Source organism: Aethalodelphis obliquidens, unplaced genomic scaffold (genome assembly GCF_003676395.1).
Source record: "Aethalodelphis obliquidens isolate GAN/ISIS:26980383/991018 unplaced genomic scaffold, ASM367639v1 scaffold3, whole genome shotgun sequence".
Taxonomy (NCBI): Eukaryota; Metazoa; Chordata; class Mammalia; order Artiodactyla; family Delphinidae; genus Aethalodelphis; species Aethalodelphis obliquidens.
The window spans coordinates 7,613,042-7,625,570 of NW_020837947.1; the positions used below are offsets into that span (position 1 = coordinate 7,613,042).

The following is a 12,529-nucleotide window of genomic DNA, read 5'->3' on the forward strand; positions in this document are numbered from 1 at the left end:
AAAAAAAAAAAAAAAGGGCTGGTTATGTATGTGCTGTGCCCCTGGGGTTGCCAGCGCCTGGATTCAAACCCAGCAGAATAAGTGTCAGCGGCTGTCAGCCACACGATTAGGGCCAAAACAAAAATTATATATAAATGCCTAATCTATTTCATTTTTAAACAGCACTTTGGAACTGCAGAGCAGAAGAATTATAAACCAGAATGACGCACGCTGCTTTCTGGATACTGAAGTGAGTGAGCACCTGACTGTTTTGACCAAGAGTTGAAGAGCTTTCCATCTGTAAAGCAAAGGATTACCACTCCCCCGGCTCTACTAATTCTCCTCTAACCAACTAAAATTATCTCAGTCTGTGGTCCAAACCCTCCCCAACAAATGATACAGAACAAGATCAATTCCCTTTCTGGGACAACCCTTCCAGGATCTGATAGCAGCCCCCAGGCCCCATGTTTTCTGTCCCTGAAGAAGACCCCAATTCTTCAATCCCCTTCACAAGAATCCTGAACTCATTCCTTCGACGCCCTCAGAGTTCTCTTCCCAGCGTGTTCATGGATCCGTCAGACTGAGCGCGATGCGCAAAAGTAGCCAGTGACCGCACACTGCCACGGGTGCAGGAGGGCAGAGCCGTCCCCACTCCCTCCTGGATACTAGGTTCCTCTGACGTCGACTCAGACGCCCCTCATGTTTTCCGCCCCACACATCACACGACGGCCCCCTCCTGAGTCCATGCCGGTGTGGTGCACAGAGCACAGGTTCACAAGCCAGAAGGCGCGGGTTCCAACCTCCGCCCTGCCGCTCACTGGCTGTGTGTGCGATGTGGCTGCACCTCTGTGGGCCTCCGATCCTCAACGCAAAGCAGAAGCGTGTGAGTCGGCAGAGCCAGGATGAGGATCGAGAGACCTGGCTGCCAGCCCTGGCTCTGCCCGGCGCTGAGCCAGTGGCTCTGTCCAGGGCACAGGGCCTTCCGGGGCCTTCGTCACCTGTGAAGCAAGAAGGTGGCTAAGCAGAGGGTGTGAGCGCAAATGAGATGCACGGGGTTGGCGGAGAACCAACCCGCTAAGCGCACACAGCACTCCACACGGGGGCACACGCGGCGAGCATTCACGACGGCAGCTGTGACTCCACCACCCCCGTCCTCCCGAGGCCCTCAGACTCGGCCTTGCACCTTATGACACCAAAAATGGCAACTTTCAGTTTACAGTCACAGCTGCAGGAAGGAGTAGAAACGTGAACCCACCGGAGATGCAAAACTGTATTTAAAGATACAATCAAGACTGAGTAGAGGAATTGGCGGAAAGAAAGAAATTTAGGAAAAAACAAAGTAACTTCCGTTACCTTCACCCACCGCTTCTTTAATACCTGAAAAACACAGCACAAAAGGCCGAGCGAACACACTCCTATCAGAGGAGCCGCTGGAGGTGCAGGTGGAGGACACCTGGGGGCGGGCACAGCAGAACCTAGTGGCCGAGACCCCTCCGGCCGCGGGATGCACTCAGGCGGCTGGGAGAACACACCAGAGGCTGGGCACGTGGGGCTCAGAGGCGGGGAGGGTGGCCAGGACTCAGAGTCTACAGGCACTCCCGTTACACTCTGAAAGGTTTACAGTCACGGAACCCCCAGGACACAGGTTAGCTGCAAACACAGGGATGTGAGCTCACCTCTGGGGTGGGAAGGAAGCCCCGTGTAGGTCAGAGTTATAAAGCCCTCGGTGGACAACTGGAGGCTCTTCTCCAGTCCCACCAGCCTTCCTGGCTTCAGATTCTTCAGCTCTTCCGTCTGGGTCTCTGCCTCACAGCCGGAAGCTGGCTTTCCATCCAAGGTGCCACAGACGGGCATCGCGCCGCACACGTTAAACTGCAGGCCAGACAGCGAGAACCACACACCAACTCAGGCCACGTGACTCACCGCGAACATAACCCCGAACAACTCAAACCCTGCCCAGCCAAACAGGGTTGCCTGCTTGTTATCCAAACAATTGCATAATTTGTTCCTTATTAGGCAAATGACCAACTTTCCATGCCTGGGCAATTAAACCCTGAAGCTAGTACATAAAGCAGAAATCAAAGTCCAAACGGCAATGCCCATAAATTGCCTGTAAGGCTTTATTTATACAGCCCCGTATCTCTAAATGCATGAGACACACTGCACGTAACAATGCAGCATATATAAGAGAGGAACTGTAAGTAGCCAGAATTTTACAGTAAAAAAAAGCATATATGGTTGAAGTCACATTAATTAAAAGTAAATATAATGGGATACCCCTGTATTTCTTAAAGCTGTTGATACCATTCGATTTAAATCCAGTAGTTGATATAAGGAAGCAGGATATGCTCTTCGGTATGAGACACGAAAAGGAAAGACTTCTCTACAACTGGTATGTGGACGACGTATAAAAAGTTAAGAACTACACGTACAAAGTATTTTTCCTTCAGACCAAAGTTTACTACTTAAGAAATGGCCACTTAAGACTACACCCAGGCAGGTGCCCTGCAGCCACGTGGGCTGCGTGGTCACAGAAGTAGGGGCAGCTGAGCCCGGCAGGGCCAGGTGATGAGGGAACAGTGCCAAGCAGCCGGCTGGTGGGCAGTGGCGTCCTGAGCCCTTCTGGCAGCACAAGGGCTGTGTCCTGACTCCCAGGAGCCTAGACACCCACTAATCAACTCCACTTCCACTTGCATCGTCCACAGTCTGTCCCTGCTGTCCACAACTGTGCACCTGCCACCTCCCGCCCCTGCTACTGCACAGGCACAGCCTTTCCGGCCTGCTTCGAGCACACTGTCTACGGGGCCACCTCTTCCGGTATGTCCACTACAGAGCTCCTCTGCTAGCACGTTCTCCCTGGGCTCGCCGTCTCTGGCATGTCCTCTATGGGACTCTCCTCTTCCGACATGCTCCCTGTGGGGCTCAGCAAAGGTCCTGTCTGCTTCTCACACTCACACCGACAGCCAAATATACTGTCACCTGTGATAACCTGGTACAAGCCGAACTCCAGAACAGCAGGTCTGAGAGAGGGTGGGGAGAGGGAGGGCTGCAAGCCACTGTGCTGCTGAGTGACGAGCCCTGTCAGGTGCCTTCTGGCTCTGGAACAATCCGCAGGCCCTCCCGCATGCGCTGTGCCTGCAAAGTCCCCTTTGCATCAAAGTGCTATGACATTCTCACCCCAACTTCCTGCTTTCAAAGGGTATTCTCTTCTTCCACTGTGGATTTTGCTAGAAGAAGTTAAACCTAAATAAAGATTTTTTAAAAGCTTTCTCCCTGTCTAGCAGCGCTTAGTTTACAACAGAACAGCATTAAGTGGAGATTTTCCTCCTCACCGCTCCAGACACCCTGTCAGGGCCGCCCGTGAAGGAAGCGCCGTCAGAAGATCCCAGAGCACTGCCGTCAGTCGTCTCCCTCTAATAGGGGAATATCGTTTCCACTTGACCAGTGCCTCTGAAACCCCAGTGGGCATCAGAGCCACGTGGGGCCTTGTCAAAACAGGCTGCTGGGGCTTTGCTGTTGGCGCAGTGGTTAAGAATCTGCCTGCCAATGCGGGGGACACGGGTTCAAGCCCTGGCCCGGGGAGATCCCACGTGGCATGGAGCAACTAAGCCCGTGCACCCCAACCATTGAGCCTGTGTTCTAGAGCCCATGCGCCACAACTACTGGGCCTGCGCTCTAGAGCCTGGGCTGTGCAACAAGAGAAGCCACCGCACCGCAACAGAGTAACAACTAGAGAAAGCCCATGCGCAGCAACTAAGACCCAACGCAGCCAAAAATAAATAAATATATAAAGTTTAAACAAACAAACAAAAAACCCAGGCTGCTGGAACCCACCCACAAGACACTGCACCTCCTGCAAGCTCCCAGGCGATGCCCACGCTGCTGGCCTGGGACCACCACTCCAGACGCGTGGCCACGGGTTAGGAATAGCCTGTTTTCTAAAGAATGACACCCTCACATCTGCAGCATAACAGGATGGGGCAACGGTTTCACCTCATTTCCCCTTCAATCTGGGTTTTCTCATCTCCTCCTGGGTAAAAGCTGCCATCACAGGGCCCTGGGCAATTCCTGAGGGCACCCGCCTCCCCTGCAGCCAGCTGCAGGTGACTTCCACGCATCCTCCCATCCTTTCAAGGCAAATCGGAACTCATCACACAAGCCTTACCACAAAAGTCTTCCCGATGCCCGAGACCACATATCCTTGGGAACTGTTTAGTGGGTTCAGATCAAACACATACCCACTGTTGGGGTCCCTGATGGAGCAGGCCTGCAGGAACAAAAGAGGCAAAGAGGCACATTCAAACCTGGTCCATGAGAACATGGCAAAGACAGAGCAGCTCCAAAGCCTGCCCCGTGTGGACTGCACTGACGCTAAACCCCGTCCGAGAAGCAGCCCTGGGAGAATTCACGGCCCCTTCCAATACCGCATCTGAAGCGCTCCATGTGGGACACCAGCTCCGAGACGCTGACCTCATCTGAGCTCCTAAGACTGCTTCACTTACCTGAACAAGACCGCTGCTGACCCCCAAAGAAAAGTGAGGAACCGTAAAGACCCACAAATAAACCCGTCTCTTCCCCTCTTCTAGAAGGATAACGAGCCCTCCCTTCCCCCACCGCCTCGTGTCTTTTTTCCACCCCACCCGCCACATGCAGAGAATGGAGCAGTGGCCACACCCTCAGAAAACACTGCCGGCGGGCCAGGGTGGCGTGCCCCGACTCCCACCCTCCCTGGGTCCCACAAGCCCGGGACTCTGCGCTGGGAACATTCATCTGGGTAAGCCTGGGCTCTGCTGCCTGATGGAGCCCTGAAAAGGGAGGGAGGGAGGGAGGGAGGGAAATCCGTCCCATCATAAAGAAAAACACCCCGTGCTGTGAACACAAGGTGCACCCCTGGGAGGGCAGAGAACACATCTCAGAGCAGCTGGCTGCCACGCTCTGCAGGCAGGGGTTCACCGAGGGCAGGAGCGCGTGCCAAGGCCGAAGAGCGGCGTGAGCCCGGCGCTGCAGCAGGCGCGGGGCTGAAGCAGGGATGCGGCTGGAAGCAGAGCATTAAAACCTTAAACATCACGTCAAACCACACGGGCTGTGTCCGACAGACGATGGGGCACGTTTTAGGCATGGTCGTGCTATTTAAGCACCCATCTCTGTGGTGACGGACAGCCCAGAGCCACCGCCACGCCTAAGGGACAGAGATGTGGAGAGAAAGGAAGGAACCCAGAGGAAAGCTGGAGGCCCTGGTTCTCATCCCAGGACTGGGAGCCGGGGCTGAGGGAGAGGCTCGCGGGATGACTTCCAGATGCCTGCTGTCGAGGCGGAGGAAAGGCAGACGCTGTAAGGGATTAAGAAGCACAAGGGGAGGGGTGCAGAGCCGGGACACCCGGGTGGGAATGGCCAGAGGCCCGGGACCGCACCCGTACCTGGTCTGTGTCTGTCGTTACTTGGACAGGACAGGCAGCCTCCGTGTTCCACAGGAAGCTGACCACACACTCCCAGCTGAGAGAAAATATGGGATGGGTGTTCTGAAAGGACAAATCCGGGATAAAAGTCAGTATGAGAAAATGGAACTTGCTCTAACCAAAAGAATACGTGCCTGATAAATAAAAAGAGCTAAAATCTATGGACTCTCACGGGACGGTGCTAGGCCAGGTGCTGCACGTGACGCATCTAATTATAACTCAGTGTCCTCAGCATTCCTACTGAGGAGATGTTCTCTCTTACGCTCGGATGCTGGGAAATTCACCTGAGGTCACGCCAGGAGTCAGTGGTAGAACTGGGATCCAAACCTGAGTCCAGTCCATGCTTCTGAAAACCGTTCTACACCCAGATGCGGAACAAGAGGCAGAGCCCAAGGTGCCGGTGCACGTGATCACAGCCACGCAAGCGCAGACGCAGGCAAGACTGACCTATGGGGCACGGGATCGGCACGGGGCGGGGGAATGGACCGGGAAGGGGCACACGGAGGCTCCCGGGCTCTATCTGCAGCCGTGGGTCTAGTTACACAGGTGTGCTCATCCCGTGGTGAGTCGCTGACCATCTGGGCACTTTCCTGGGCGTGTTTTCACTAACAAGTGTGATGAGCATTCCTCACCTGAGCCTCAGGACAACCTCTACCCGCCCCCTGTGTACAGATGAGCAAATGGAGGCACAGAGGAGGGGAGACGCCCGCCCAGACACACAGGTGAAGGGGATGCTAGGCTGCCCCGCGCGCCTCACCCAGCGAGCACCCTCTGAAGTCCCCACGCTCTCAGCCGCAGCATCTCCAACAGTGAACTAAACACACACCCATCCATCCCTCTGCCTCACCACGCGGCTCTGGAAAGTCCTGGGACTGCGGAACTCCCCGGGACATGACCCTCATTCAGTGTTTCCTGGGCCCATGAAATGCGCCCCCCCCCCACAGCACTGCTGAGGGATACAGTTAACAGCGTGCAATCGCTCTGCAAACTGACCAGCACCGTCCCAATAGGATGTCACAGGAAAGCTGGAAAAACAAGGGTCCGAGAGAACTGCCTGGAACTGTCCACTATCTCTGTGGCAACGAGACACCAGAGAGAGGAAGCGGAGTGGGATGAGGCCCAGGGAGGGGACGCCCGGACGTGCCCAGCAGGAGGTGAGGGCCGGGCTGGGCAGCCAGCATTCCTTCCTGGGACGGAGAGCAGAACTCGGGAAGCCGACTCTGGCTTATCAGAGTGTGTGTTTACAGCTCAGTTATGCGACACTTTCCTTGCACAACTCAGGCTGTGCTCAGCCAGCTAACATTTTCCTTCCCTTATCAGAGTGACCTTAAGCTCTAGAGACATTATCTCTTGGGAAAACCTCGTGTGCTGGCAAAGGACAGAGAAAACTTGGCGTCTGCAGGACGCCTAGTATGTAAGTGACTGAGGCCCCCTGCCTGCGGAGAGGAGTGGACACACCAGGCCGGGTTCTTGTCTACGAAGTGAGAGGACGCTGTAGCAGACCCTTAAAAAGTGGAACCAGCCCTTGGAAAGAATCTGTTTGATAATAAACATGAGCTCTTTATTATTCCCACTCAGTTTCATCTAAGAGTTTGGCAATTATTCAAAAACACACGTGACCCAGGTATAAATGTAAAGCTCCAGGTTAAAAAAAAAAAAATTAAGTTTAGAATAACAGAGTTCTGGAAATGGACACCAGTGATGCGTGCCCAGCACTGTAAACGTACTTAATGCCACTCAACTGTACATCTAAAAATAGCTGAAATGGTAAATCTTATGTTATACACCTTCCACCTCATTGTTTTTAAAAAACCAATGGGGACTATTCCCAATGACCCCGGGGCATTTTTATTTGGAGTTTTCTCTTCTGTTCTGCCCTGGCCGAGGAACTCGGGCCCAAATGCAATGTCCATCACCTCCTCCATTTCCCAGCCTTGATTTTTCATTCCTGCTTTTCTGACGTATTACACACACCTCCCTCCGTGTTCACCCACTGGCCTGAGCTGCACCCAGCCTCAGTCTCCTGTATGAAGTCTGCTGTTTGGACTGAACCGTCTCTAAGACCTATTCTGCAGCCGTGATCCTCAGATCACCAACTCACAGGGACTAACAGGCAGGGCGGCATCTGTACCACTCAGAGAAAGAACTCAAGTCTACAGAAGACCATACGGTGTACGTCACAAACCAGCAGTAAGAGATCAGGCTTAAAGTTGAGAAGGGACAGCCACACAAGCACCATCACCGTGCTCCTTGCCTCCTTGAGTTTGTATCACATGCTGGCCTGAAGCAGGATTAAGATCAACCTTTGTCCCTGTGAAGAGACACCCAAAGCAGCCAAGGTCATGGGTGACAAGCAGCGCCTTCCTTACCAGGCTGCCCCTGGAACAGACGAGGTGGATCCTGGTGGTGTAGGTGGTCCGTCTCCCATCGCTGGTGGTACAGGCTGAGCCATTCACATACTCCAGGAGGAGGCTGCCGCTGTCCTCCACCATGGGGCCCGTCTTCGCCATCCCCAAGTTGCTGATGGAGACGATTTCAGAAAATGAACCCTGCAAACAGGCGTGTCCGTTATGTTTCCTTCTGAAGAGAAAACAACTGATTTCCTCATTACTAACACAGTGGATTCTCATTATTCACAGTAGTTGTGTTCTACAAACTCGCTACCAATGCTGAATTAGTGAATACTGAACCACCGTTCGTACACAGAGGGGAAACACAGTCAGCCAGCCCTCCATATCCACAGGCTCTACCTCTGCAGGTTCAACCAACTTCAGATCGAAAATATTCAGGGGAAAGAAATTCCAGGAAAAACAAAACTTAAATCTGCCACCAGCATCTACTAACGTAGCATTTACACTGTGTTAAGTATTATAAGTAACCTAGAGGGAACTCAAAAGTGAAGCTGTGTGTAGGTGCAAATACTGCGACACTGTATATAAAGGTCTTGGGCATCCTTAGCTGTTGGTATCTGCCGAGATCCTGGAACCAATCCTCACCCCACGCACCAAAAGGGACGACTGGAGGTACCTATATGTACACTTATGTCACACAGACTGTGATCCTGAATACTCAAGATCCTGGTAGATTCTATTTTCTTTATTTTACAAAAGAGAAAACGAGGTTCAGACATGCTAAGTGACTTATCCAAGGCCACCCCACTAACGGGCATCAGAGGAAGGACTCAAACCCCGCCCACCCGGCCAGGAGCTTCTGACACCGCACTGCACACCCCCCGTGTCTCCACCCTCTGGCCGTCTGGGTAGAAGAGCTGAGACGAGAACGCAGAGCCACGTCAGGCCCCTCTGTGCATGTCCACGGAAGACTGTGAAAGCACCCGGTACTGATTTGGAGTTACAAATAAACATGAGCAAGTAGACAACTTCGCAGATACAGAATCTGAGAATAACGAGGACTGACTGCCCTTTGAGGCCGCTGCTCCGACAAAGAGCACGCGCGCATATGTACACGTGTACACACCACGGGGTGCTCACTCTGAACCACCAGAGAGCGCTCGCCAGCTTCCCTTAAAACACCTCCAAGCTGCCGTGTAACAGAAGCCAGGAAAGTACATTCCCGACGTGCTATTTTTAAAGAAGCACACATACATCTTTATTTTAAGATGCACCGTGTGCACGGAGCCCAGGGAAACATACCAGAGCTCCAGCAGTAACTGCATTCCATCGGATGACAAAGTGCAGCTCGCACCCTGGCGAGAGCTAACGCTTGGATCTAGTTCATCCACAGCAACTCTACCGAGCAGGTGGCCCCCTAATTAGTCCAGAAGTAAGAGCTTTGGGAAGCAAAAACTATGCTTTACAGATGTCTGCTGCTCACGCAGAGACACTTCCTCTGCCGAGTACTGTGAGCACAGGAGGTCCCCGACGCCCAGGCTTTTTTAAATTTTAAATCTGAACAATGACTCGAATAGGATCACATCTGTAGGGGGCAGGGGCGTTCACCCCGAGGCCCTCTCCCACTCAGAGGGCTTCTCGTCAGCAGCCAGGCCTGCTTAGATCTGAAAGTCCCGGAACAGGCCCCTCTCCACCACCAAGTCCTGGGCTCAGGAGGGGACGGCAGACTCACTTGGTCGTTTTGGTACTTCATCTGGCAAGCGGCCGCGTACCGATCGCAGCCCGGCACTGGGTTCAGAGGTCGACACACGTTTATGTAGTACTTCCTCCACGTGCTGTGTGCCCCGGCATTGTCCAGGGCATACCAGTTTCCTCCATGACCAACCTCGGATTTTGCTAGCCTGAAATTTCAAAGGGAAATGCATGCTTTTCAAGCTGACAGATTTCGGTCCTACGATTCACTTCTAAGCAGTTAGAGAAATACTGAAGGAAACGTGCCCCGCCCACCAAACTACCAAAGCCGGCACACCTGTGTTCTCGAACTCACTAAATGCGGCCCCCGGCACACCTGGAACTGGCCCCGCACCTCTGCACCGACAGCCATGGCTTTAAATGATGCAGTGAAGACTGAGGTTTTGCTGGGCGAAGACTGGTTGATCTCGCACAGGCTACAGGACCATTAGCAGAATTCCTTCTGCTTAAAGCTCCCACCTCGGTCCTGCACCTAGAGCTAACCTGATTCCCTACCATCGGCTGAGTTACATGCTCACCAGCAGGGTCTAATCGACCTCAGTCAGCGCTATCTGGACTGGGGCCCGGCCAAGGGCAGGCTGACATGCCTCACCTGGAGAGGTCATACTGCTCCATCGTGGAGGGGTCAGTCACCACACACTCCAGGGGCTCCGCCGGGCAGGCGTAACTGCTGTACCACCGGAAGTTGTAGGTAGAGTTATCTTCTTCCTAATCTCAGGACAAGGACAGACATGGGAGGGGTGGCAGAAAAGAGTAATCATTACACAAAGCCAGCATTTCTAAAAAGACGGGGCACTTTTTTCTAAATAAAAACCACAGGAAAGTTAATTTACTTTGCCCATCCCTCTCATTTTATTAAAAGGAAGATTGCCCAGCAATAAATTAAGATGGAAATCTATCCTCTGTTAAACGGGAATAAGGGATGGTTTTGATGCTTTTGTGTGTTTTGTACCCAAAACCAACAGTGTCACGGGCTGTGACTGAGGTGTACAGCCCACTGAAGCAACAGCTCAGAAAATGAATACTGCCCGTGTCCTCTGGCAAATCTAAAAGGATTAATTAAAATCATAGGAGATGACGATTTGCCCAGGAAACCAGACTAAAAATAGCTCTCCTTCTAAATAAAGGTCCCAGGACAGGCTCCTGTGTAAGTCCTGAGGAGCCAGACAGCTTGATGGTTTATCCCCAGGGACCATCCCAGCTCCTACGTCACCTGCAACAGAATCTTGTCTCACTCCAGAGGAGTCACAAGCCCTGTCTTGACCACTTTTTTCTCTTCCCCTGCCTTTACAAGACTGACGTTCTCTCCCTCCTTGCCTGTTGCTCTGCAGACACACACATGGGCACACACATGTGCACACACACAGCACAATTCCTACCTGATATTCAGGGAAACCCACTCCAGCGTCTCGATCACAGAGAAAGGTGAGCAACGTGGCTCTTGGCGTGTGCCTTTCATTGTTGTAGGGCGTGCCATCTTTGTAATTCAGCTGGATCATCCCGTCATAATACGAAAGCTTAGCGTTACTGCGTCCCAAGTTCCAAGACTTCCCACCACTAAAACAAATAAACAAACGTTTCTCAGGAAAGATACCAAGACCAGAAGCTCTGTGATGCTGCGATGCTGAAGGAAGTGCCGGGGACAGCGTAGGGGGTGGCAGTGCCGGGACGGCGGTTAGGACCTCAGCGCAGCGGCGGTGTGAGGGCAATCCCACCCCACACCAGACCCAAATCCACGCTCAGCGCGGCTGGGTTAAGGCACAACTCCCTGGACTAACACACTGAAGGGAGAAGCGTGTACATAAACCCATCCAACAACTGCGAAGTCCTGACTACACAGAAGGGAGGCGCTGCACGAATCCACTCCTGTCCTGCTCCTTCCCTGGGAAACGAAAGCTCCCAGCAGCATCCTCTAGTTTTCAGTCCAGGTCTTCCCAGAGTTTTAACACTCATCATAAAGCAAAGAGGTCAGCAGACAACACACCTACTCCAGAATAAAACACCTGTGAGCACAAGATACCTAACGAAAGACCGGGAACTGGGAACAGTGACTTGCCTTTTTGACACCTGACAGGCTCCCGAGTCCGGCTGGCAGGAGCCCACGGACACCGCACCACACACATTGATGTAAAACTCGTACTTCTCCGTCTCAACTTTGTAGGCACCATTCTTCTTTGTGAGAGGCGACAAGTCAAAAGAAAACCCTAAAAAGGAATCAAGACCATCCCAGGTCAGTGAGACCACAGCGAAGCAGAGCCCCCTCAGCTCCCGGCCTCCAGGAGAAGCTCGCGGCCGGGCCTGCCCAACAGCTGGGACGGGAGCTACCAGGACCGCCATCACCAACACTCTCCCCTTGGAGACGGGTCCCCCATCACCACGCCCCTTCTGCTGCATTCACCAAAGACCCGAGTCAGAGCCCAGAACTCCTGGGTGAATAAACAACCAGTGTGTTCAAAGCGGGACGACCAATGGCCGTGAAAAGTCAACGGTGCTGGGTTTCCTGGCCAGAGATTCATGCGAAAAGCCTTTTCAAACATGATTTACTTCCTGTGCTCCTCAGGTTTTGCGATCAGCAAACCTACCTCGACTTTGACTATGACAGGTTTTTCATTATCTCAGATAAGCCTGAAACACCAGATTTTCAGAGTTTTGGTCAAACAGTATTAATATAATTCTAACACAGAATATCTCTGACACACTCACAGAAAATGTTAAGAACAAAACATAAACAAGCTAATAAGCAGGTGCAGGAGGGCCTGCCCCGCACGGCGCTCGGACACACACCTGCCTGGGAGTCGAAGACGGTGCAGTTGTCCCCCTCGGTCCTGGACAGCACGCAGGCCGCCGCCGTGTACCACTCAAACTCGTAGAAGCAACCGTTCGCCGCAGAAGTTCTCAGCACTGGGGCACTTTCTAAATCACCTGCCGAAGGAGAAGAAGGACCCATCACTGATCCGGTCTCAAAAAGCTTCCCTTGTTCTAAATACACTC

At 52.9% G+C, this 12,529-nt stretch overlaps 1 protein-coding gene across 1 annotated transcript in view; it reads right to left on the minus strand.

Annotated features, from left to right (window-relative positions):
• IGF2R (insulin like growth factor 2 receptor) overlaps window positions 1-12,529 on the minus strand; it is a 108,967-nt gene that overhangs the window by 42,134 nt on the left and 54,304 nt on the right. Inside the window, exons 14-22 of the mRNA XM_027081948.1 lie at window positions 12,323-12,460; window positions 11,595-11,742; window positions 10,918-11,095; window positions 10,131-10,246; window positions 9,519-9,687; window positions 7,805-7,984; window positions 5,397-5,498; window positions 4,145-4,246; window positions 1,656-1,851 (exon numbers count right to left, since the gene is read on the minus strand). Coding sequence (XP_026937749.1) covers window positions 1,656-1,851; window positions 4,145-4,246; window positions 5,397-5,498; window positions 7,805-7,984; window positions 9,519-9,687; window positions 10,131-10,246; window positions 10,918-11,095; window positions 11,595-11,742; window positions 12,323-12,460 — 1,329 coding nt within the window. The remainder of the gene's footprint in view (window positions 1-1,655; window positions 1,852-4,144; window positions 4,247-5,396; window positions 5,499-7,804; window positions 7,985-9,518; window positions 9,688-10,130; window positions 10,247-10,917; window positions 11,096-11,594; window positions 11,743-12,322; window positions 12,461-12,529) is intronic.